Source organism: Cucurbita pepo, chromosome 4, assembly GCF_057944985.1.
Source record: "Cucurbita pepo subsp. pepo isolate OVF chromosome 4, ASM5794498v1, whole genome shotgun sequence".
Taxonomy (NCBI): domain Eukaryota; kingdom Viridiplantae; phylum Streptophyta; class Magnoliopsida; order Cucurbitales; family Cucurbitaceae; genus Cucurbita; species Cucurbita pepo.
The window spans coordinates 1,700,728-1,726,785 of NC_141801.1; the positions used below are offsets into that span (position 1 = coordinate 1,700,728).

The 26,058-nt window shown below is 38.9% G+C and overlaps 5 protein-coding genes across 8 annotated transcripts; all 5 read right to left on the reverse strand.

Moving 5' to 3' along the window:
- Window positions 1-3,964: 3,964 nt before the first annotated feature.
- Window positions 3,965-9,112, reverse strand: LOC111792489 (L-ascorbate peroxidase 3). 2 transcript variants are annotated; one of them, XM_087123312.1, is made up of 10 exons: window positions 9,025-9,112; window positions 8,770-8,939; window positions 8,338-8,462; window positions 7,931-7,980; window positions 6,832-6,897; window positions 6,703-6,751; window positions 5,589-5,671; window positions 5,431-5,510; window positions 5,224-5,326; window positions 3,965-4,355 (listed from the first exon to the last, which is right to left on the reverse strand). In XM_087123312.1, the coding sequence occupies exons 2-10, from the start codon at window positions 8,880-8,882 to the stop codon at window positions 4,164-4,166; spliced, it is 861 nt and encodes a 286-aa protein (XP_086979438.1). In that variant the 5' UTR covers window positions 8,883-8,939; window positions 9,025-9,112; the 3' UTR covers window positions 3,965-4,163. The 2 variants fall into 2 exon arrangements, with proteins under 2 accessions (XP_086979438.1, XP_023529764.2); XM_023673996.2 differs by lacking the exon at window positions 9,025-9,112 and having other exon boundaries at window positions 8,770-9,018.
- A 1,395-nt stretch (window positions 9,113-10,507) lies between these two features.
- LOC111792432 (putative amidase At4g34880) lies at window positions 10,508-15,859 on the reverse strand. 2 transcript variants are annotated; one of them, XM_023673892.2, is made up of 7 exons: window positions 15,701-15,859; window positions 15,499-15,571; window positions 14,086-14,682; window positions 13,270-13,484; window positions 12,687-12,932; window positions 11,616-11,814; window positions 10,508-11,002 (listed from the first exon to the last, which is right to left on the reverse strand). In XM_023673892.2, the coding sequence occupies exons 3-7, from the start codon at window positions 14,590-14,592 to the stop codon at window positions 10,631-10,633; spliced, it is 1,539 nt and encodes a 512-aa protein (XP_023529660.2). In that variant the 5' UTR covers window positions 14,593-14,682; window positions 15,499-15,571; window positions 15,701-15,859; the 3' UTR covers window positions 10,508-10,630. The 2 variants fall into 2 exon arrangements, with proteins under 2 accessions (XP_023529660.2, XP_086979320.1); XM_087123194.1 differs by lacking the exons at window positions 15,499-15,571; window positions 15,701-15,859 and having other exon boundaries at window positions 14,086-14,739.
- Window positions 15,860-15,996: 137 nt separating this feature from the next.
- Window positions 15,997-17,684, reverse strand: LOC111792450 (glycine-rich protein). The gene is made up of 2 exons (XM_023673919.2): window positions 16,409-17,684; window positions 15,997-16,285 (listed from the first exon to the last, which is right to left on the reverse strand). Exons 1-2 carry the CDS (start codon window positions 17,611-17,613, stop codon window positions 16,222-16,224), a joined length of 1,269 nt encoding a protein of 422 aa, XP_023529687.2. The 5' UTR covers window positions 17,614-17,684; the 3' UTR covers window positions 15,997-16,221.
- Window positions 17,685-18,085: 401 nt separating this feature from the next.
- Window positions 18,086-22,652, reverse strand: LOC111792482 (putative magnesium transporter NIPA6). Of its 2 annotated transcripts, none has more exons than XM_023673986.2 (9): window positions 22,111-22,652; window positions 21,258-21,314; window positions 21,078-21,168; window positions 20,830-20,990; window positions 20,618-20,745; window positions 20,478-20,528; window positions 19,591-19,683; window positions 19,343-19,460; window positions 18,086-18,885 (listed from the first exon to the last, which is right to left on the reverse strand). In XM_023673986.2, the coding sequence occupies exons 1-9, from the start codon at window positions 22,232-22,234 to the stop codon at window positions 18,794-18,796; spliced, it is 915 nt and encodes a 304-aa protein (XP_023529754.2). In that variant the 5' UTR covers window positions 22,235-22,652; the 3' UTR covers window positions 18,086-18,793. The 2 variants fall into 2 exon arrangements, with proteins under 2 accessions (XP_023529754.2, XP_023529753.2); XM_023673985.2 differs by having other exon boundaries at window positions 20,391-20,528.
- A 2,248-nt stretch (window positions 22,653-24,900) lies between these two features.
- Window positions 24,901-25,732, reverse strand: LOC111792517 (peptidyl-prolyl cis-trans isomerase 2). The gene has a single exon (XM_023674034.2). It carries the CDS (start codon window positions 25,672-25,674, stop codon window positions 25,156-25,158), a length of 519 nt encoding a protein of 172 aa, XP_023529802.1. The 5' UTR covers window positions 25,675-25,732; the 3' UTR covers window positions 24,901-25,155.
- Window positions 25,733-26,058: the final 326 nt, after the last annotated feature.

The following is a 26,058-nucleotide window of genomic DNA, read 5'->3' on the forward strand; positions in this document are numbered from 1 at the left end:
TTGTCGCTTCTGTCCCCCTATAGCTATCAGTGTTGGCGGTTCTCGGAGTTCTTCGCCTCTGTTCCCATCCATAGCCTTAGCTGCCCTTAGAGCAGCAGCATATGTGGTAGGGTTTATGGCCTTAACCGTGCCACGGATACTCTGGTCCAAGCCTAGGATGAATCTCTGAGCTAACTTTAGTTCCGTATCAACCAACTCCAAAGCAAAGCGCTTCAATCTCATGAACTCTCTTGCATAGGTAGTGACGGAGCGTCCACTCTGTGTCAACTGGGTGAATTCCTGTTGTTTTCGGAGTCGGGCCTCGTCTGAGTTGTACTTTGCCCAAAAAGCTTCTCTAAATTCTAGCCATGTGATCACTCCTCCATTAGGGCTAAGGATCTCCCAAGTGAATTCCCACCATAACTCTGCATCGCCCTGCAACATGAAAGATGCAAACGACACTTTCCGATCATCAGGTCAGTTCATCAACCGAAAAATGTTCTCCATCGACAACACCCACATTTCTGCAACTGTCGGATCTTCCGAGGTCCCGTTAAAGATACGAGGGTCGTACCTCTTGAAATCCTTAAAGTACCTTGCTCCTCGAGTTGACGTTGCCATGTTGGCCTGTTGGGTGGCCACAAAAGTTTGCATCAACGCCTTGAACGACTCCCACATCATGGCAGTTGTAGGGTCTAATCCAGTTCGAGGCGCTGCTGGGGGTGGCACTGCTGCGTTAGTTCGAGTCATCAATCCCTCATGGATCGGACTCTCCGTTCCCCTGCCTCGTTCTCTGGCAGGGGGTTGTCTTCATCTACATTCTCTTCCACGTTCTCTAGGCGGCATGATCTATAACCAACATGTAATATATTAAATCTACACCGCTCAACACATGAATATATAACATACACCATATAGTCTACAAACCTTAGCATACGAATATCCATATAAAGCATTGCATTATTACACATTGATCAACAACATACAATATTTAACATGTTTATTATCTTTCGTAGGGCACACCTTAAAGTGACGGTACGTCTGTTGAGGAACCATACAAGCATGTTGACCTACCATGTAGGCCAGTCTACATAATCTATAAATCTAGCTCTGATACCATTTGTAAAGCACTTATTTTTCCTATTTAGAGAACGCTGCTACATGCATGACATGACTAATATGCATGAAAGGATCGTTAAAACATTACAAAATAATGTCATGGACTTATACATTCATTTAAAATAACATTGTTAACAACACAACTAAAACATTAATATAAGTTTAAATGTAACAAAAAGACACCCTTAACTACTTACAGACAACTAAAGGAAAATAACGAATGCTACTATCCTAACTTTGCTTCCATGACTGTCACATCAACGTCGTCAGCCATGTAGGGGTGCCTTACCTTTACTTGAATAATAAAAGTAGCACGCGGTAGGACCCATCCTTTTATAAAACATCATTGTATGGTCATGGGCTCCGCTTTCCAATCCTGTCAGAGTTGGATGTGTGATACTTCCCCACACACGACTCATGCACGCACACACGGATCCACTAAACAAGCTTGTATACATACCTCAAGACCTGACTCATAATGCTCTTATGCATCGTTAAACACCACAGAGGGAAAGGACGCGCATGATGTCATGGCAAACATAAATATAGTAAGGTCCACATCCGTACTAAACATGACGAGGAAGTATCCCGATGCACATGACACATAAATGCATAAGGTCCCCATAATTTAAAATCATGACATAAATTTATGATACAAGTCAAACATCCACTCACACAAACATAATCAGCCCATGGAACAACTATTCGCAATTCATTTCATACCTTCAGACTTTGACATAATTTACATTGGCATGTTGTGTGAATATTTAGAGATGCCCATGATGCAGGGTGGGATGTCCCATCCCCAACCCACCGCCACAAGAAATGTGTAGGTTTATTGTTCTTGGGAAAAATAGTCATTTTAAAAGAACTTTTTAATGTATACTTTTTATTTTTCAATTCAAACGTTATTAGAAATTTTTGTTGAATCACATTATAAATTATTATTTGTTGATCAAACAAAAAAAATAATAACAAAATTTGATAACATGATTTTCAAATCTAAGAAAAATAGCACCAAAAAAATAGTGAGTTTTTTTTATTAACAATTTAATAGTTGAAAACCAAAACAAAACCACCCAAATGACATAAAATAAATTGGTCCAATAAGCACCAATCAACTAATCCAAATGTTTAACATTTGTGACTACTAACATGGAAACAAGACATTAAACTATTGGAACTTCGAAGATATAAAACCCAATGAAGCTTGGGATTGAAATTTAGAAAATCCCTATTTGAAAAATATATTTAGTATGTATATTTATATTAAGCTAAGGGGGGGGGGGGGGGGGGGGGGGGCCAAGAGTTGAGCGAGAATAAGAACAAGAACGAAAAATATAATCTTCGTCTAATCTTCGTTTATGACCCTATTTATATAATGGGGAGAAATCTCTTTCCACTTTCTCCTCCATTCTCGTCTAAATAGAGAACCCCCGCCCCATCAACACGAATTAAATGGACATCTCTAATCATAAATTATCAATATCATAAATATGATTCTATAACATGACATAATCACATTATAGCATAGCTCATAAACATGACATAACACAATATAGTTTAACATAGTATAACATAGTATAACATAGCAACCAAGCCAACAGTAGAGTCACTTATTTGATTGGCCTAAGTCGAAGTTGCTATCTTATTTTTGACACTAGCTCAAAACTATCCTTGAAACACAGGTCAACCTATATGGATCCATGGCATTGAGTTAGAACATGTGGAAGGACTTAATCCACCGAAAGGTCTCAAACAATCCTCTATTTTAACTTAATTACACTTCATGGTGAAAAAGTGGTTGCATTCACCTCGATTGCTCCTGACAACGTCAAAAACCTACCTTGAAACACAAGTCAACCTACATAGGTCCATGACATTGAGTTAGGACACGTGAAAGGGCTTAATCCACCTAAAGGTCTCAAATAATCCTCTACTTTAGCTTAATTACACTTCAAATGGTAAAACAATGGTTGCGCTCACCCCGATTGCTCCTGATAATCGTCAAAAACCAGCTCCATAAGGGTCAAAAATGTAGGAAACTAGTCCAAAAAGCCCTTAAAAATTTGTGAAGATTGGCATATATAAGTTCAAAGCTATGATTCAAGACATTTTAGGTGTGAAAAAATTCTAAATGTTTAACGTATGTTTTAATTAACATGTTTTCATTCGATGTTGAATCTAAATTCAGATTGACGAGCTTTAGGTGTTTTGACACATCCTTTCTTGATTTGATTTCATATTCCTTCATTATAGGAAGGAGTCTGTTGATTTTAGGTGAGGGATATTTTTGTCCATTGCTTCTCACTTTCTTGTGGGCTTGGTTTGGTAAATGAATTGACATAACAGTGGTAGTCTAAATCTTAAAATATTCCAAATGGGATGGCTATTGGCTCTCTATTCCTGGGTTTGGTGGGGGAGTGTTGTTCAAAAAGCTTACACAAAAGAACATAGATTCCAATTCACAAAACACAACACTTGCCTACATTTACTCCCAAGGGTCAGTCTTCTAGAAGAGAGGGATTGCCCATTCAACAAAAGGCAGCTCCTTGTAAATATCAAAAGAAAGAAGGTCAAAGGTTTAAATGTCTCTATTTCTAGAACTTCACGTGTTCCTAAAAGCCTCTGCTACCATTTTTCCTAACAAAATTTGGTCAATTCCATCTACTGGAAGAGATCTGATCAGATTCAAGGATCAATAGTATACCAAAATCTCCCTAAAAATTGACTTCACAATGGCTAATTTATCCCAAATGAAAGATAATGTAAAGTCAACTGAAGCTTCAATATGCAACAAATTAGAGATTACCTTGGCTGAATCATCAGGTACGAGGAACACTGCTCTGAATGAGGCAACAAGGAATTAAACATATAAAGCAAGTCGTAAAGTTTCATGGTATAATAATAATCATGTTGAGTGATTTTGTTTATGAAGCTAATACATAGAATCAGTATGATGTCTATATTGTTTTACTGGTATGTATTAGATCTCAAGTGCACAATTTTTCATGTCTAGAAATGAACTCAATATTGCTATATAGACGACGAGTTGACCTTGCTAATTACTTTAAATTTTTGCGAATTTCATAGAAATAGCTCAGAATTACCACAGCAGCTGCAACCGCAACTCCGACCGCACCTTGTGCCAATACAGTGCTGTCGTTCGCAATTGCCCTAGCGGAACCCGGAGTGAAGCCTAGCTCTGAGAGTTTCTTGTGTGATTCGGCATAATCTTTGAAGAATGCCTCTTCATCCTGTACAAATGGACAAGAATGGAATAAAAAAGTACTCATATATATGTGTAGCTGAATAAGAGAACAGCTAAAACATATTTTTGGTCCTTAAACCATGGCATAATTTCAAATGAATCCTTAGTTTCCATTTCGTATCAAATTGATCTGAAATATCATTAAATTGTTGGATCACTTCTATAAAATCAATCATCATGTCGTTATAAAATCAATCATCATGTTGTAACGCAACTACAATGTACCATAATCGTACTCAACAATTCCAAAGAACCAAGCTTCTGTTTTCAGTGATGAGTTACTAAAAAAATAAATTAAAAACAACCAAAATGCACAATCTTTGTTATTGTCAATCTAGTCATGCTCGTCTAGTGCGTGTTGCCCGTGGCCGCATGCGCATGCCACGTTGAACCCTTTATGTTATTCCATGTTGTATTGCTTTACTATTGTATTTTCAGTTTGTATGACGGTTTGGCAAAATCATATCTAGGCCTGTTAGACCAGAATTGTCCCAAAATGCACTATAGGGGGTGTGACTAGTTGCCAACTCCTCCCCTTGATTTTGTATGACCATTCGGCGAAATCACGTCCAAGCCTGACCTGAATCGCCTCAAAATATACTAAAGGGGATACAACTAGTTGTCAAATTCTCTCTATCCAGGGAAAAGTTATATACCGTTTAAGACTACAAAAGTAAGTCCCTCAACTAGTTTCTCTGTTTGAGCCACTTCAACGAAGTCCTATAGTCTAGACCAAGCGGATTCTTTATATTAAGATTGAGTTAATCATTACAGTACAATCTTTTAGTTTCCTCTTATGGTAGCAAAATGGTAAATTTTCCGACTTATCCATAACTTATAAAAGACGGCCTTACCTTTGCATACAATTCGACGTACGGACGAAACTCAGGATCTTCAAGTAAAGCCTTGTCAGTAGGAAGTTTTAATAGTCCCTCTGATTCTCCTTTCAACAGTTCCCTATCAACATCAAATTGACAGCAATCAGAAATAATGGCACACGCAATGCATTGTTAATTAAGATGATATAAAATGATTAGTTTGAGATACAGCTCGAGTCCTACACAAAATAAGAGTTATCAAACTTCAGAGGATCCTCTGTCCAAGGTCCATCAAAACCAGATCTCTCCGGATGTGCTCTTCCCTGTAACATAAGAGTTCATAACTTATGATTCAACTAGTGGAACAATAAAGCCATGAAAGAATTGTGTGAATAAATTACCAATGTGTGAGCCCCAGACAATGCAACAATATCCTTGTCAGACAGGCCCATTCTATAAAAAATGTCACGCAGATGTGGTGCACCTATCATCAAATTAGAAAAAAGCTAACATTTATAAAATCAACTTCTATGAGTAACAATTTCCTAAAGAAAATTAAGCATGAAAGCAAGACTGCACAAAATGTATCATTATCATTAAACCCTAGGAAAATTACGAAGCTTCCAGAAAAATACAGATCAATATCACAAAATATTATATTAAAAAAGCATAGTCCAAATATGAAATATCATGTAGAGAGCTGACTTCTCTTGACACTTGCTCCCTTTCCGTCTGTATACTTCAGTATATACAAAAATGTATATGAGGCAAAGACTATTTGCTTGAATACTAGACTACTACTAGAAAGATAATATTACGACTACAATATCAAACAATCATGGCTTTGGTGCAGATTACCCCACCTCACCCTGTAAAGAACTGTTATTATTAGAGAATGAATTAAGATATTATATCATCCTCCTATCTTCGACAAAAGGAACTACTTTCTTCAATTAAAGAAGAAGGTTAGACCTTTGCTATGGTGAAGAAAGGAAGATTTTGGCTCCGAGGGGAAAAGCATTGACTTACTATCTATCTGTATTGGTCTTTATCACTCCTATGCGGATTTCTTATTGCATAAAAGAGTCCGTTGGGATTCATAGAACCAAAGGAGTAGAAGCATTCGGAGTTTGCACATGCTTTTCCTATTATAGTGGAATGAACTCTATTATCAACATGATTAAATCACAGTCAAGACTGTGGCACTGACACCTTACAATTCCAATTAGAACCTGTAAGCTGTCCAAACTTCAGCTTACTTTCTTACAACGAGTAAAAATTTTACAGCAAATTGCAACTAATAATAATACCAAAAAAATTCGCAGTTCTTCTTCCTTCTCTTTCTCCTTGACAAATGATTACAAAATATAATGATCACGTTAAACTAGTCACCGACAAACTGAACCATCATATTATTCATTCACAGTACATAGCTGGATGCAAAGAAGGCATACATATATCATTCAATTTGCAGGAATGCACGAAGCTACATACAACATTAAAGAATTATTATACCTTTTTTTGCATCAGGAAGTCGGCCTTCCCTGGGAGAAATTTTTGAATCCTGAGGACAAATGATTCAGGCGCTACCACAGTAGATGATGTAACCATCAGATGCTACAAGAAACAAACAAATTACTGTACCTTTCTACCAGGAACAAAGTCAATAGTGGGGCCTCCAGTGACCTCAACAGCAACTACACCAGCTAGCTGAATTGAGTATATTTATCAGATTTTGGGGGATTGTAAGAAACTTTACAGCATTAGTGAGTAGTGTATACTAGAAAATCTCATTGTTCTAGTCATAGTAGATGCATGACAATATTTGAGTCTGCCATGGTGAATGTGTAAGATTGAAACAAGTATTGATGCTAGATCTAGTAAAAATGAATATCTGAAACTCTTACATCTGCCTTTTCCTAACATTTACACTCATCACTTTGTACTTCAGTACCCATGACTGGTGCCACCTTTGGCTCACTGAGGCAGTAGGAACAAATATATGAAAAATTCACTCAAATTTGGGACATGGATTTTTTTCTTTTCCCTCGACTTATTTGTGAGGTGGGGAGTTCATGTGAACCGCAATTCTGGCCAATTTCTCAACTCCAGATGCAGTTTCTATAACATTAATTTATCATTGCCAAAAAAAAAAAAAAAAAAAAAAACCACTACTTCTAATTACAGTACAGGACTTCTAGTTTTAAAAATTTCCTTCAAAGACTCTGGTAAATAAAGTTTTCCTATTACAATTGACACTTTCATTAAGCTTTTATCTAGGAGCTATGAAGAAGCATGTATAAACTTGTTTGCTAAAATACATAGGTATGTATAGCATATGAATTTGGACGATGCACGCATCTTTGTCTGGCACTATAAAGAGCTTTAGAAATTATATTACGAACCTACTATGCTAATAAAATTTCACTTCTACTTCAAACTCCAGTTGGAAAAGATTAACAGCGAGAGAAGTTGAAATGCTTAACAACACAAGTCAAGTACAAGCGCTTGACCATGGTAGTAACACCAACATCCATGCAATACAATCTTCGGTTCTATAAGCAGCAAGCCCATGATCACAAGTCAACTTTAGAAGGTAAAGAAATTCATCTAATTTCCATTAATAAATCAATTATCAATCACATTATATTTCTCATATTTACATTAAAAACACATATAGTTCCTTTGCGGAATCTATTCCACGTAAAATGCAAATCTACACGACCGTAATGGTCTCGGTTACCTGGTATAGGTCTGCATAAGTAATCTTCGGATGTTTAGATTTCACTTCCTCTGTTATAAAGGGGAAAATAGAAAAGAAAAACATTAAAATAAAGAAAAAAAAAACAGTTCTCACGCTCATTAGCAGAGACAAGAGACTAGAATCTTCTAAGAGATCCTAAACTAGGATTAGAAAACAAAAAATAATTCCTATGCTCGAAGTGTAAGTCAAGCGTGTTAATTTGCAATATTTCGTGGATATTCTCGGTGAATCAAAAAAAAAAATTGTGATACAGCTCCACTATAATTTCTCTAAGCTAACATTAGTGAAGATACTTTGAACCTTATTCAGATAACTTATTTAATTAACTTTCAGTATACACGGTCGTCAACGCAAGAACAAAACACTGAAGGAATCAGAAAGCGTACCACAAAAATCAATAGCCTTTTTCAGACCATTATTAGAACCATGAGAATACTCCTCCTGATTCCTAATCGATCCATTAGGCCCACCAGTTTTCGTACTCACATCATACGTACCAGCGTCGTGCCAACTACAAAACACGCTACAGTCTTAGCAACGTCGAAAATTAGCTACAGTTGTTTGTCAGAAATCACTCAAACAAAATCAGAGAGAAAGTAAACCATCGCTCAACAGACAAAAAAAACCATCGAAATCGGAGAATTCCTATTTCGTCCATATCAGGCTGTCCTAAAAGCATCGCTCAACTGTCCGCCTCCCTCATTCAATCAACCGAACTCGAGAGAAAAACGAAACGACACAAATAACAATCCGAGAAATACATCATTTATTCCTATACTTGCAAATAATCAATCAAAGTCAATGATGAGAAAGCATACGCCAAACGAAGCATGATCGGCGCGCAGTTCCGGTTGGCAATGAGAGCGCGGAGGTCACGGCGAGCCTTTTCGATCTCCTTGAGGTACTCGGTGTCTACGACCGGTAACGCCATCGGAATTCAACACAGCACCAAAACTGAATCAGTCGCGTCGTACAGTACAGAGATCACCTGAGGATGAAGACGAAGATGAAACAATTGGATTGGATGTTCTAATACGCAGATGAACGAACGAAACAGGAGTAAATGCCTCGACCTCAGCAAAAAAAAACCGCCCCTAAATTGATAACGCAAGCTCTCCAAAGCTCATCCAAGCTCATCCAAGCTCATCCTTTGGAGCATGAACCGCCACGCGCCTTTATACAAAAAATTTCAATCAACCATTTATTTATTATTATTATTTGTTATTATTGTTTATAGGTGGAAATTCGGAAGTGAAAATTAATGGATTTATGAAATTTAATGCATCATTTTTCTCAAATTTCTACTACAAATTACGTATGCAATAAATAAAAAATTATTCAATGAAAATGTATCGAAGTTTTTCAAAAATTTTAATCCTAAATTTATACTAAAAAAACGAGAAGAACATGCAAATTAAGTGACTACCTCAAATGTAACGTAGTCAGTACCAGATTTAAACTTATGATTATAAGATATGAATTTATTTATCTTATATATAAATAGTCATAATAAAGTTCAATAATAATAATAATAAAAAAGCGAGCATAATTCAATGAGTCAAATTCTAAAAATAAAAAAGAAAAAAAAATAAAAAAATTTCTTTTTAGTTTTTGTCAAACCACATCCAAAAGACGAATTAACCCCCGATCGTATTTCTCCCGAGATTAAAGAAAAGATGGGCAATCTATCTTTTCAGACTATCGTCCCACTAAAAAAAAATATTCTTGTGATAGGGTTCGTTCCTGGTCAGAAGTATAGTGAAATCACCTTTTCTATTCTTTTCCGGACCCTGCGACTAAGAAAGATGTTCACTTCTTAAAATATCTCATATACGTAGGCGGGAACAGGGGAAGAGGTCAGATATATCCCGACGACGAGAGTAAGAGTAATAATAATGTTTATAATGCTACAGGTCTAGTAAGCAAAATAGCCACCAAAGTGAGTTTGATATAGCATTTAGAGGAGAAGAAAGTCTTAAGTAAAAAATACGATATTCGCTTAAGTTAAAAGATTGCAAAATTTTTATCTTCATAATATGGGCTCATAATTCGAACGAGGATTCGGATTTTAGGAATTTTTTAGAATGTTTTTTGGTCATGTGACTCTTCTTTGATAGTTGACTCACTTAATGTTTCGAGAATTTGGTCTTAGGATCCTTTTGGGTGGGGTTTGTGCCCTATGTGCAAGCACACAGTCGAGAAAGTAGCAATCGGGGTTACCCTGCATTTGCAAGACGGATCGAATGAGGAAGCCAATAGAACCTGCAACAATTAGGTTAAAAGTCCAATGCTCCGCCAACTAAGCTATACACCCAAAAAAAAAAAAAAATAATAAGTGGGAGGATTGATGCAGAAAGGAAAAGAGAGCGGCCCCTCTGCCTTTACACTCGAGGGTCAATCTCTGTCTAGCCCGAGAAAACCTTTTAACTCTTCTATTACCTTTTGAGAGACCTACGCCCCATAGAAACTATCTACTTGAGATTGTCTCTTGACCTATAGGTCCTAACACAATGTTTTAGAATACTAGCTCTTCTAGAGTGGTATCTCACTAATGACTCGGGCCAAGATTATCTCCACATTTTCACCAAGACAGGATCGAAAAGAACTTATTTTACCAGACGTCACATTTTCGAGCAGTTACCCTAAATCTTCTGGTTGCAAACATGTCATACATAACATTCACAAACTTGACAAGTCAGAAAGAAGAGGAGGAGGCCTTCGTACCATGGTGGCTTGTTCGTATGCATAAGCGATCTCGATCAGCTTCGGTTCGGTCCCCTTAAGACCCGAAAAGAGGACGCCAAACGGCTCTCCGTTTCCTTCGTATCCAGCAGGGACAGAGATGGCAGGATATCCCCCAATAGCTAGAACAGTTTCGGCTCCAGTCCCTAATGTTACCATTGCATCCAGATTATAGGTCTTCATCATTTCCTCAAATCCATCTCTTGATAAGTTGGACATCATACTAATCGCTGCCTTCTCTGCCTCTCCGATCCCCTCGGTTTGCTCGGATAAAAGAAAGGCATCTTGGCCATACTCTTTCATGTTTTCCTGCAATGCAAAAAAGCAATATCAATCTCTTATTTTATCCCACAGGACAACAATTCAACCCAACCCCACAAAGATGGTGAGATCTCACGTCGATTGGAGAGGGGGACGAAGCATTTTTTATAAGACTGTAGAAATCTCTCCTAAAATCGTGAGGCTGACAGCGATACGTAACGGGTCGAAACGGACAATATTTGCTAGTTGTGGGCTTGGACTATTACAAATAGTATCAGAGCTAGGCACCGAGCAGTGTGTCAGCGAGGACACTGAGTCTCGAAGGGGGGTGGATTGTGAGAACCCACATTGAATGAAGAGGGAAACAAGTGTCAGTGAGGACGCTGGACACCGAAGGGGGGTGGATTGTGAGATCCAACATCAGTTGGAGAGGGGAACGAAGCATTCTTTATAAGGGGGTGGAAACTTCTCCTTAATAGACGCGTTTTAAAAACCCTGAGGGAAAACTCGAAAAAGAAGGCCCAAAGAGGACAATATCTGCTAGCGGTGAGCTTGGGCTATTACAAATATCCTCATAATGTAATCACAAAATCTAGTGATTATTAGGAGACATGGAAATTTGTGAACTCACATCTAACGATTATTACGAGACAGGTCTTACTAGTTCAGGATGGTTGTTGTTGAAGGCAATAATGTCAGCTAGAGACCGAACTGGACTCTGGATCAGGTTCTTGAGGTAATCGTTTATGGTGAGCTTGAACTCGGCTATCATTGCAACTAATTCACCACTTTCATAAGGATTCAGAATTACAGCTACATTTGATATTTGAAGGTTGTCTACAATGGTTGCTCCACTTTTCCTTCAATTTTAGGAAAGAGAAAAACTGAGCAACTAGTACAAAAACAATATTTCACTAACTACAGATCAAGTGGCATCCAAACGTTAAATAAGACTAAAACGTCACACAACAGAACTTAAAGTTTAGAGACTAAATCGTTACTTTTATGAAAGTTCCAAAAATGGTTTTAAGTTTATGTAACAGCCCAAATTCACCGCTAGCAGATATTGTCTTCTTTAGGCTTTCTCTTTCGAGCCTCCCTTCAACGTTTTTAAAACGTGTCTACTAGGAAGAGGTTTCCACACCCTTGTAAAGAATGTTTCGTTCTCCTCCTCAATCGAAGTGGGATCTCACAATCCACTCTGTTAGGGAAAAGTTTCCACACCCTTATAAAGAATGTTTCGTTCCCCTTCTCAACCGAAGTGGGATTTTACAATCCACCCTGGTAGGGAAAGGTTTCCACACCCTTATAAAGAATGTTTCGTTCTCCTCCTCAACCGAAGTGAGATCTCACAATCCACCCTGCTAGGGAAAGGTTTCCACACCCTTATAAAGAATGTTTCGTTCTCCTCCTCAACCGAAGTGGGATCTCACAATCCACCCTGGTAGGGAAAGGTTTCCACACCCTTATAAAGAATGTTTCGTTCTCCTCCTCAATCAAAGTGGGATCTCACAATTCACCCTGCTTGGGAAAGGTTTCCGCACCCTTATAAATAATATTTCGTTATCTTCCTCAACCGACGTGGGATCTCACCGTTTATTAAGAAATGGACTTCAAGAACTAAAAAAATGCACTAGCTCATTGCTAAGAACCCTCTTTAAATTTCTCAACAGTAAGAAATGAAATCATCAGTGGGCCAAAGGAGAAAAAAGAGTTAACAATGAAGTTATACCTTAGCAGCTTGACATGATGCTCAAAGGATTGAATGGCCGTGGATCCATTGGCATACAAATCAGAAAAGGGATGCCTAACAATGCCCAATCGTTTTCCTGTAAGCCCATCTCTCTTCAGAAATTGCTTATATCCACCAGAAGGAATGAATTGAGATCCAACCTTGGTTGCCTCAGAGTCCATTGGATCAAACCCAACAATAGCATCAAGAACATAAACAGCATCAGAAACTGTCCTGCATATGGGCCTGTCAATCCCCCCCTCCCCTTATGTAAGACACTGTGCAACTCATACTGTGTTTGGAAAACTAACAGTTTAAGCTCAATTTCATAAGATTTCCTGGTTAGGAATCACCACTCACGACTCTCCACAATGGTATGATATTGTCCACTTTGAGCATAAGCTCGAGAGTATTCCTTGATTTTATAAACCCATGATCATTCCCTAAATCAGCCGACGTGGGATTTCATTCAACATTCCTATCAATAACCTAAGGATCGACTTCATCTTTTATAAGCAAGAAGAACACTGAAAGAAAAAGTACAGAAGAACTTGAAGGATTCAATTTAGTCAAGTTTTCATACCCGATTGTGTCTTGCCGGGGAGAGATGGGGATAACGCCGGCACGGCTCGTGAGACCGACGGTGGGTTTGATGCCGACGACAGAGTTGTAATCGGCCGGACACAAAATTGAGCCATCTGTCTCGGTTCCTAACGACACCGCCGCCATGTTGGCGGCCACTGATATGGCTGAGCCACTGCTTGAACCGCAGGGATCCCCTCCTTTCCCATATGGGTTCTGTATGTTCAATCAAATTTGTCATTGAAAATTATGAAATCAGCATTGTTTCATACATATTATCCTGATTTATTTTTTTTATTTTTTTCGAAATTTAACTAAAAATTTAAATATTTTCTTAATAAACATGAAATTCTTAGTGGAAAATGGTAAAAAAAAAAAAAACAAAAATAATTTCCAAAATAAAAACCAAATAATTATAAAACAAGCTAAGGTGATTTGAATTTATTCTTATTTTTCAAAAATGTCTCTTAATTTTATTTAAAAATTTATTTTTGTATAATTTTTTATATTTTTAACATAAAATTTTAGACGTGAATGCTTTTTTTTATTAAAATAAATAAATAATTGCCCAATGTAATTATATTTTTCTTTATTTAATAATTAAATTATAAATTTAATTTATGACCTTTTAAACTTATGCCTAAAATATTTAATAAGCTTAGATATAAAATTAAATTTGTTAGATATAAATTTGAGAATTAAAAATTTTATTACAAATAATAAATTTAAAATATTTTTAAATTTTGTATTTTTATTTAAAAAAAAGAAAAAAGAAAATAGGGACTGGAAACTAAAACTAAAACTAAAAATTACTGACCAGGGCTTGACCGCCGCGAGCGCACCAGCCATGGGGAATCTTCAGAGATCGAGACCCATACCACTCAGTGAGCGAAGTTTTCCCCAAAATCACCGCACCGGCGTTCCTCAGGCGATGGACCACCGTCGCATCTCGAGGCACCACTGAACCTAGCAATGCGAAGGAACCGGCCGTGGTATTGAGCCGATCCTTGGTTCCAATAGAGTCCTTGAGCAGCACTGGAATTCCATGGAGTTCGCCAAGGGCTTTTCCTCCAGCGAGATCCCTCTCTCGATCGGCGGCTTCCGCTTGAGCTCTCGCATCAGGATTCACTTCGAGAACGCTTCTAAGCACTGGATTAAGAAAATCGATCTTGTTCAGGTAGTGATCGAGAAGTTCTCTGGAGGTGAGCTTGTTTTGGGAGAAGGCGTGTTGGATTTCGGCGATGGTTGCTTCGTCGATCGGAAATTGGGAACTGTTGGCTCCGATGAAGAGTAAGAAAGCCGAGAGGAAGAAGACGATGTTCATTTTTGGATAGTGGCGACGACGGCGGCGGCGGTAGGAGCGTATGGACGGAGATTGGGACTGTCTGGATTTGTAGAGGAAAAGGATTGGATCCTGGAAAGTTGACATATCTTATCTCGGTCAATGCGTTGAGTGAACTGCATAAATTGATTTCCAATAAGAGATATCCACACGTCGAGATCCCCTCACCACCTCCTAGCGGGGATGCTCCAACTCCGTTTAGCTAACAGGATCACCACCTCCTAGCGGGGATGGAAAATACAATCCTCATCCCATTCCCGACTCCAACTCCGTTTAGCTAACAAGATCACCACCTCCTAACAGGGATGGAGAATACAATCCTTATCTCATCCCCGACTCCAACTCCATTTAGCTAACGAAAAAAAAAAAAAAAAAAAACTTTTGTTTGCCATTTAAATAGAGATTCTTCGGTTGTTAAATATTTCTTATGAATTGACCCGAGAGAAATTCATTGCTCGTCAAAGAGGAAATGCATTGAAGTAGATCGAGAGAAGATTGGTTGCAGCGAGGAAAAAGAACACTAAATGGTTCATTCTATAGTGTCTTAGAACGAAAACACGTAGATAGCATATCAGTGGATGTCAAAGATGAATCGAGAGTATTAGCTACGAAGGCCGAGTGATCAACACAACAAGGAGCTAAACCTCCTTTGTGCCAAAGCTAATATCGAAGTTGCCCTAAAGAATATGTGCCCAACTAGAGCGTTCGAACCGAATCGAACAATGTTCATGCGATATACGATATATTATCAGAAATCAGCTACATTGGTGAGATCGAAGATATCATTCGAGCCATGTCTCGTTCGTCCATTGTCATAGATCAGTTGAATCTCAGTATGCAATTACTTAAAAAAAGAGACATTTCATAAAGCCTTGGAGTAGAACTTACCCATTTCAAGAAGGAACAGATCAAGAACTGGCCCAGCTTCCATTGATGCTTTCCTTTGCTTTGCTGCAATAAGCTACAAGAAAACAAACAGTCAATCCATTCAGATACGAAGTTTTAATCGAAACAAGACTAAATCCCGTTCTCAAAGGTTCAAGCAAAGCAAACAAAGACTATTCTGCAATATTGAACCGCTCAAACCTACCACTAGCAGATAGTCAGCTTCACGGTTATAAAACGCGTCTGTTAGGGAGAAGTTTCCACACCCATGTTTCATTCTCCTCTCCAACCGATGTGGAATCTCACAATCCACCCCTCTTGGAAGCCCAGCGTCCTTGTTAGCATACCATTTGTAACAGTCCAACTTCACCGCCGTTTTAGTCCGTTATCTATTGCCATCGGCCTCACGGTTCTAAAACGCATCTATAAGGGAGAGATTTCCACACCCTTATAAGGAATGCTTCATTCTCGACATGGGATCTCACAAATATTGTATCAATATAGATGAAACACGACATGAGATTAGAACAATAAGGTTAACACAGTAGTACTTCAGCTTAAAAACATTACAGTAAACTGACCACATTGACTCAAGAACTACCACCAACAACACATCAAAATTGTTTCCCTGGAAAAGTTAAAAAGCAACATTAGAGAATGTTGTCTATAGAACAAAACTTTCACTGACTTCCATGTCTGTCTTTCAATCTCTCAGTATTACATTCATCAAGCTTCGTTCTTGTTCCCGTCCTCTTCGACTTCGCCTTCGCCATTTTCGTTGTCCTCCACACTGTAAAGCAAAAACCAGTGAAGATCATACCAGAAAACAGAAATGGGTGAATGTCAAGTTACTTTGTAAAGTTAGCTGATGTGATTATAGCTATGTTACAAAGCTAGAAATGGTTGAACAGACCTGTCGGGACGAGATTCCGGTGACTCCTCAGGCGACTCCGGCTTCCTCCAGCTCCTCCCTGTTCTGTCCTCAGCAGCACGAGCAGTTCCATTGCCAAAGCTCTTTTTCCCAATGGGGTTGGATTTTTCAGTCTTCTCCATCGACACTTCCTTAATCTTCAACTCTAACTCCTCGTCAAGTTTTTTCCAATCATGTCCTTTCTCAGCTAGAACCTCTTCCCTCGGCCTCGCCTCTCCAAATGGATTCGAACTCTTGGACCTCGCCGTCGTCCCTGATATCTCCGATGACTTCACATCGTTCACCGGCAGCGTACGTGGCTGCAGATTAAGCTTTGGCCGACTACCACCACCGCTGCCGCCGCCAGAATTACCTTCATCTTTCTTCCTCCCCCAAGTATCTGAATCCGCACCACCACCGCCGCCGCCAATATTACCTTCATCTTTCTTCCTCCCCCAAGTGTCTGAATCTGCACCGCCGCCGCTCGCTGGGAACCCTCCTCGTCGCTCTCTGTCAAATCCGCCGTTAGCCCCAAATCTCCTTGCATCCGATGGAACATTGCTCTTATTAGAAACCCAACTCTCAGATTCGTCGGCTTTTGAGGATTGCGAATCCGAAAACCCTAATCCTCTATCCCTCCTCTCAAATCCATTTCCAGCCATTGGTTTCTTAGTTGAAGCCCAATTATCGACTTCGTCAGCCCTAGAAGGTACAAATTCCTTACTCGAATCCCCCCTATTAAATCCACCATCATTCCTCCTATTTTCATCAGAGACCCTAGACGAACCCCACTTCGAATTAGACGAATCATCCCCATTCGAATACCTGTTACTCCTCTCATACGAACCATTCGAGCCATAATTCCTAAATCCACCACCAAGCTTGTTCCGGTCGAGCTCCTCCGCCGTGCGTTCGCGAGGGCCGGTAGGAAGTACCAATACATCTTCATGAGTGCGGCCCTGCGAAGAATATTTCGAGCCGCTACCTGCATGGGCGGTGAACTCCGCCAACGAGAGAGTTTGCCCTTTCTTCTTCTGCTTGGTGGCCAAGGCGTCGTTGAGGGACGGAAAATCCAGGCTGAGCTCCGCCTTCTTCTGCTGCTGCTGCTGCTGCTGCTCCTGCTCTTCTTTGAGGAGTTCAGCTTCGTGTTCCTCGGAATCTAGCGCCCAAGCGCCTGGTTTGCCCCATGGAGAAGCCATTGCCGGCATTGTTGCTCTGCTTCGAGATTCTGTGAGAATTGGGGTTTGCGTTGGTTGGCAGCGAAATGGATGGCTGGAGTGGCTTCTCGAACTTTATAAATTGGGGAATGACAGATTCTGATCGGATGGTTGAGAATCGACAGACATTTGGATTCAACGGTGGACGATGAGGTTCTCACATTTGCTTAACAAATATATATATATTAAAAAAAAAAGCTTTTTTTATTCGTAATTAAATGCAAATGTAATTACAATTTAACATAAGATATAATAGAAAGTCAATAAATATTTACAAATAATATATATAATGAATATTTAAATTGAAAATAATAAATATCTTAAGATATATATTCGCATTTTTCTTACAAATTCGGTGATCGTAGCTGCTCAAGGTTATTTTGGCCGAAGTTTCATTGCACCGTCACAAAATTTAACTACAAACTTGATCAATATTAACTATTAACCATAATACAGCTGAGTGATATCAACTTCGGATGATTTCATTTTAACGCATTTAGTAGATAATATATCATACTAATACTTTCGGGCTACTAAAAATCAACTACATCATAAACAAAGAGAAACTTACAAAAAAAAAAAAGAGAAATAAATGAAAAATATTGGTCTGACTCGGGAAATCATCAAGGCTACCTTGTGCATATCTAGCCTAAGTTCAGAGGACAACTATCTGACCCTACTACATGATTGAATACGTGCAGTCTAAATCTTTTATTACATCCCTATCCAAAGACTTGAAAGCTCGAATGAACTATGGTATACATAGCATATTCAAACTTTGGATGAGTCTAAACTATGAAAGAAAATGAAACTATAGATCAAATGAAAGAATGGCATAACCTACAAGTTACATATGGCACAGGCTATAACATTGATGCTGGAACCAGCGAGGGATCATTTGAGGATGCTTTCTCCCCACCATTCTAACTAAAAAGATCCTTACCAGATCGTCTAGCAGCTCGGGTTTCGATGCTAAACCTTTCACGTGAAACCTTTTGCAGCAGCTGAGGGGATGGTAGCTCTCGAGTCTCGACGAGACCATGATCACTATGTCAATACATCGCCCCAATATAAAAAATTGGGCATTCTACTCTCCTTTTAGTACGAGTATATTTTTCGGGTTTGCATTTAGGACCATTGCCTTCCAAATTACAATCATAACAGAGAAGCTTCATTCTTCAGTGTAATGTGAATTGCTTATGGTGATCAAATGTTCTTCAATACCTTTCAATGAATCCCCACTAATATACCATGCTACAGATCCTGCAAAGAGAGGTATCACTTCTGCGTTAATAGCCGCCGTGTGCAAGCTCTATTACCACTACCACATTAAACAAACAAGTAAATGAAGCTGATATTCATTCAGCAGAAATCAAATCCATGTTACTCTTATTTGACCCCTTTTTGCCAAATGATACCATATAAAAGGGTGTTAATTTTTCGGCAGTGTTTCTGAAGAACGGTCGCAGATTCAGATACACGAAACAGATGTCTTCAACACCCTTTTAGATGTTACGTGGTTTGTACGAGCACACATACACACAATCATTTCATAGAACATGATCAGCAATAATACGTGGGGAGTAGGGGATTCAACCTCTAACCTCTTGGTCGAGGGCACATGCCTAAACCATTTGAGCGATGTTTGAGCATATAGATCGTGCAATAACTGATTAGCTATCAAAACATACTAAGTAAGAGAGATGTTTAGATGTCATACCTTGTGAAGGGACTGGTTGTTGTTCTCTTGTGGAGTGGAGAATCATAGTTCCAGAAAGGACGGTAATGAATCCACATAACTCAGAGACTATAGTGCTTACGTTCTGACCTGACCAGTCCTGCAGCACAGAGCGACTTAACCGATTCACATTCATAGTTTTATTTTTTATTTTAAGAAGTTATATTTGTTTCACTTGTATGGATAAAATACCGAAGACCGAGGAGCCACATCGACAACTAACTAATTACCTTAAACATGATGGCACTAGCAATAATAGTCAACGTCGTGAACATGGCATAATACACTGGAGATACGAGGGCTGCATTGAATGTATCCAATGCCTGAAACAAATAAGAACATATCTGTGAGATCCTACATCGGTTGGGGAGAAAACAAAGCATTTTTTCTAAGGGTGTGGAAACCTCTCACTAGCGAACACGTTTTAAAAACTTTGAGGGGAAGCATGAAAGAAAAAACCCAAAGAGGATAATATCTGCTAGCGGTGGGTTTGGGTCGTTACAAATGGTATTAGAGCCAGATACTGGGCGATGTGCCAATGAGGAGGTTGAGCCCTGAAAGGGTGTGGACAAGAGGTGGTGTGCCAGCAAGGACAATGGACCCCGAAGGAGAGTGGATTGGGGGGTCCCACATCGATTGGAGAAGGGAATGAGTGCTAGCGAGGACGCTGGGCCTCGAAGGGGGGTGGATTGTGAAATCCCACATCAGTTGGGGAGGAGAACGAAACATTTTTTTATAAGGGTGTAGAAATCTCTCTCTAGCAGACGTGTTTTAAAAACCTTTAAGAAAAGTCTGAAAGGGAAAACACCAGGACAATATCTGCTAGCGATGGGCTTAGGTCGTTACAATATCTATCAACACAAGTAAACAACACCATTTTTTGTATGTTCATATGGGGATCAGGAATTTGAACCTCTAGCCTCTTAGCCTAAGGTAACACGTCTTAACTAGTTGAACTAAGCTCAGGATTCAATCATTTAGTTAAGAAAGGAATAGGAAACCACTGCGGAACCATTAATAGGACACCAACCTTATTCAAGTAATTAAGTTGTGTGACGACACATACTACTGCAACTGTAACAAAAAGCCAAGTTTGAGGGTAAGCTACTTGGCTTACCCCTTCAAGTGTAAGTCTTATCGCTATTCCAATAGCTTTAATACTCATAACCTGAATTAATCACAAACGTTTAGAATTTTGGAAGTGGTAGTAAGACAGTCACAACAGCAATATAGGTATTGATCTATCAGAATAATTACCGTCAATGAACCCATTAAAGAACAGATTCCCAAGTAGACTAATATATTTACATGTCCATAGCGAGGTTCAAAATACAACATAAGAGCCAACACTAACGAAGCTGTAGCAGCAAGGTAGACTAGAAAAGCTGTTCAAGGATTCAGAAACAAGAAACTAAGTACCAAATATGATGATATTTCATTAAATGAACTTCATAAGAAAAGATTCTGACCTGGTTGAGTTGCTAAATTCCAGATTTCTTCAACAGAATCAGGAGTACGTTCCTGAGGTGCATGAATAACTATTATAACTGATCCTACTATACAGGATAAACACCCTACAACACCCATTTTCTGCAGCCTCTCCTTCAATAAGAAGTGGGCTAAAACAGCACTGCCCAAATCAAGAAAACAATGTAAGCTCCCCCATGAATCATTTAAACTAGACATAAACGATACAAGAATCTCGAAACGAACTTACCTGACAATAATGCTCAGTGCACCGAGAGGCGTGACTAAAACTGCTGGGGCAAAAATATATGCTACAAAGTTCGCAACTTCTCCAATTATCACTATTTTGCAAGAAGAAAACTCAGGATCAATAGTAATACTGGGGTGGAGGTAAGGGGGTTGATAGCCTAAATAGTATAATGATGCATACTTATAACCATGCCTGCCCACCAAAGTGGCTCTAACAGGTACGTATAACCACCGACACCTGTTTTAAGAAATAGATTATAAGCATCAACCAGTAATAGAGCATCAACATTGCCTAGAAGTGTAACGGCTCAAGCCCACCGCTGTCAGATATTGTCCTCTTTGGGTTTTCCTTTTCCGGCTTCCCCTCAAGGTTTTCAAAACGCGTCTGCTAGAAAGGTTTCCACACCCTTATAAAGGATGTTTTGTTCTCCTCCCCAACCAATGTGGGATCTCACAAGAATACTCTTGAATTAAACGCCCATTAGAAGCAATAACAAAGCAGATGAAAAACTAAATTCATTACTTGAGGATCTTTAATGTTGTGAGCTCGTTAAGAGACTATTAACACAATTTATAGCTTAACGCTAGCATATCATATACTAGTTTGCAAGGATCTGACATCCAAAAGGTGGTTCATGATGTTCTGAATCTTAAGCTTCTAATCCATTCAAAAACAAAATTGCCCTGTCTGCCATGATTAATTCTTGAACAAATCCTATCAATTATAAACAAATCAAGAAGAAAAATCCACACGGAACAAACCAATACAGCATTCCTATGTCAAAGAACACAACCATTCTGAGATAAATTTGCCTCAATGAAACTTCCCCTTCCTCCAAACAGAACATAAAGCAAAATACAGAAAGAACAGATTCAAAACGGATCAGATTGCATCCAACCAACAAATAAATACATTACACAGCCCAGAAATCAAGCATTCCAGAATCGGTAGAACAATGAAACAAGGAGGAATACCCAAAACCAAAACCAAAACCAACAAATCAACAATTCATTCATGAACCGTAATCACTGACCTGCTCTCGCCCCTGTGGCTCCGGCACGCTTAAGTCCTTTCTTCTTCAAGATAAAACTCGATCCAATAAACGCACTCGACGCCATAGCCAGAATCAGACCCTTCGTATTCTCGGAAATCGTCATCTCTCCGTCTCTCTTCTCTCCAAAATAAAAAAAAATAAAACAAATGTCGCTCGCACACACAGCCAATTGGATTTCTCTCTGAGATTAATCAAAAGTTCGCCCCAAATTCCCGCTCAAATCGAGTCACAATCCAAAATTCAAACAAGGCGCAGTAGAAAACAAAAACAGCACCAATCATAAATCTGGTATTTCCCTATGGAAATTAGGAATCATGAGGGCCAGCGTTACCAAATTCCCGCCAAAATAAGATCACGAATTCCAAGAAATGGAAGAACAAATGCAATGCAATCGTCAGAAGAAAATAATTCCGGCGAGAAAAGAGATCGAGGAATCTGAAAAACTTGTCGACGCAAAGCACCGCCTTCGTCGTCTTGCCGGAAATTTTCTTCTTTTTCCCATATTTCTAATAATGGGTGAAAGGCTCTCTGGTGGTTTTTATTTATTTATTTATTTTTCTTTCTTTCACATAAATTTGGCAATACGTGTCCACTTCTTATTGGATACCTTTTAATCTCATTTATAAAATAAATAAATAAATAAATAACATATCTTTCCTTGCTTTTTTTAAAAATGCATTAATAAAATAATAAAAATCCCTGTTGACTAGTTGATACCATGATGTCGGCAGAGTCCTTTTTTTTCTTTTTTGTTTTCTTTTTTAACAAAAAAAAAATAGACTAATATATCTTAATTACTTCGGTTGAGGACTCCTTCTCCTTCTCCTTCAAACTCGGTTCATAGAAAAATCTCTAATCACGATAGAACAAGACTCTCCTTCAAACTCGGTTCATAGAAAAATCTCTAATCACGATAGAACAAGACTCATTTTGTATCATATTTAAGGATTCCTGAATTGAAAAAACAATGTCACTCGATTATCATCAAATCGACTACTATCTTTTTCTGTCCAGATTTCAATCCCAACAAAGCGTCATTCTCATCAGGTCCAGATAGAGACCAAAGAGCAAAGCGCCATTCTCATCAGGTCCACCAAAGGTCTTGAAGCATTTTCTGCCTCAATATTTTTTTTTTTTTTTTTTTTTTTTTGAAAAAACTGAGTTATTTATTTAAAATTAGAATAGAAATTGCTTTTACTATATTGAATAGTTTGTCCTAAAAAAATTCAAAATTTAGAACATTCAATTTATTTTTTTTTATAAAAAGAACAATTTTTTTTTTTTTTATAAAAAGAACAAATTATATATTCTAAATCATTATAAATGAAAGGAATATTTTCTACTAAATCATTTCAAACTTTAATTTTAATAATAATTCTTTTTTTATCTTAATCTTTTAAACAAAGAATCCAATTAATAATGAACATTTTTTTAAAATTTTTTTTTCAATAATAATGATATAAAATAGATTCTATATATATACCCAATTACTATTTTTTTTTTTTAAATCAATAATACCTTTGCTAAAATTAGCCTAAACAATACTTTGAACTTAAATTTTAAAATATAATATTAACAATAAATATATTTTTTATAATTACATTTTTCAAGGTACAATACCATTAAAAATTCAAGACTCGGCCAGAACGAGACCACGACTCGAGACTCGGCCAGAACGAGACCACGACTCGAGACTCGGCCAGAACGAGACCACGACTCGAGACTCGGCCAGAACGAGACCACGACTCGAGACTCGGCCAGAACGAGACCACGACTCGAGACTCGGCCAGAACGAGACCACGACTCGAGACTCGGCCAGAACGAGACCACGATTCGAGACTCGGCCAGAACGAGACCACGATTCGAGACTCGGCCAGAACGAGACCACAATTCGAGACTCGCCCACAACGAGACCACGATTCGAGACTCGGCCAGAACGAGACCACGATTCGAGACTCGCCCACAACGAGACCACAATTCAAAACTCGCCACAACAAGACCACGATTCAAAACTCGCCCACAACGAGACCACGATTCAAAACTCGCCCACAACGAGACCACGATTCAAAACTCGCCCACAACGAGACCACGATTCAAAACTCGCCCACAACGAGACCACGATTCAAAACTCGCCACAACGAGACCAAAATTCAAAACTCGCCACAACGAGACCAAAATTCAAAACTCGTTGTCAAACTCGCCACAACGAGACCACGTACCGGTTATAACAAAGAAAATAACCTAAATCCCTGAAAAACTTAATTCTATAGTCCTGCTAAATTCAGGAGACTGCAATCCCCAATATGAGGATCTCAGTCTCTTCCTAACAACTCCACAGGAATCTAAAGGGCATAAACCATATAATATTCTCCACACCACCAGACAAGCTTTTCAACTTTTCAATGGCATATTAAATCAAATGCAGACAAACTAATTCTCATAGAGCATGCTCTTTCAAAAGCTGCCATCATAATAATTAATTCAAGCAACGAAATCTCCCTAAACAATTATATGTTCATTGACTTGACTCATCAAATCAAACCAACCAAGAAAAATCTAGCATCCATCAACAAAATCTATATCCATTTCCAGCGATCAACAAAACTGATATCAAACCCAATACTAATTCCAAGCAATCAGAACAGAGGATCATATATGGAGTATAACAATCCATTAGAATCTATAATCATCCAGCATTCCCTGAGGAAGAAATGGGTTAATGATTCATTTGATTATCCAACAACATCAGAAGAGAAAGATGAGAGAACGTTGAAAGACACAGCCATATCATATTATTGAAGGTCCTCGGTTTGAACAACCAATTATGTCTAGGAACCACCGCGAAACCGCCATCATACAGAAAGGTAAAAACGGCAGTTACACATAACTAAAGAAGCAGCGTAAACCCACGACCCATAACCTAAGAAGAGACGCAGACAGAACCATATTCGCAGTAAGTTAAAAAAACAACACACGCAAATAGGAAATGATCATAGATACGATTTCGCCGGAGCAGCGACAGATCTAAGAGAGTTGGCCACAGTCGGCAACGACAACTGGTTTCGAGGTCCTTCCAGAGCTCGATCCGACCTTCTCAATGGCTTTTACCACGTCCATTCCTTCAACGATTTGACCGAACACCACGTGCTTTCCATCAAGCCACTCGGTCTTAGCGGTACAAATGAAGAACTGAGATCCGTTGGTTCCAGGTCCAGCATTCGCCATGGACAAAACACCAGGTCCAGTGTGCTTCTTGATGAAGTTCTCATCGGCAAACTTGGAACCGTAGATCGACTCACCTCCGGTACCATTTCCAGCTGTAAAATCGCCTCCCTGGCACATGAAATTAGGGATCACACGGTGGAACGACGAGCCCTTGTAATGAAGGTTATGACCACTCCGGCCAACTCCCTTCTCGCCAGTGCAAAGTGCACGGAAGTTCTCGGCGGTGCGGGGAGTGACATCGGCGTACAGCTCCATCACGATCCGGCCAGCCGCTTGGCCGCCGATGGTCATATCGAAGAAGACTTTAGGGTTAGGCATTTTCTTTTCAGAGAGTTAGAAATATCTCAGAAGTAGAAGAAAACCGATTTGATTTTAGGGTTAGTGGGGCAAGAGGTATTTATAGCAGTCAAGGTTCGAGTGTATCCATGTAAATTCAATATCAACCGTTGGATTAAAACACGTGGCGCAATTTCAGTGACATTTAACTAACCGTGGTTAGGTTAAGAAACCCAGGGTTAGTTTCGCTGTCATGATTAAGAATCCGTATACTTTTCCGTTCCGTTTGTTTTTTCTTCAAAGGAAAAAACAATTGACAATTTACGATGTGTCGTTTAGCGGAATGGAAACGGAAGCGGTCTTGCGGTGAACGGCCACCTTTGGTCACTAAACGACGTGTCGAAAACGCGAAGAACAAACAACGAG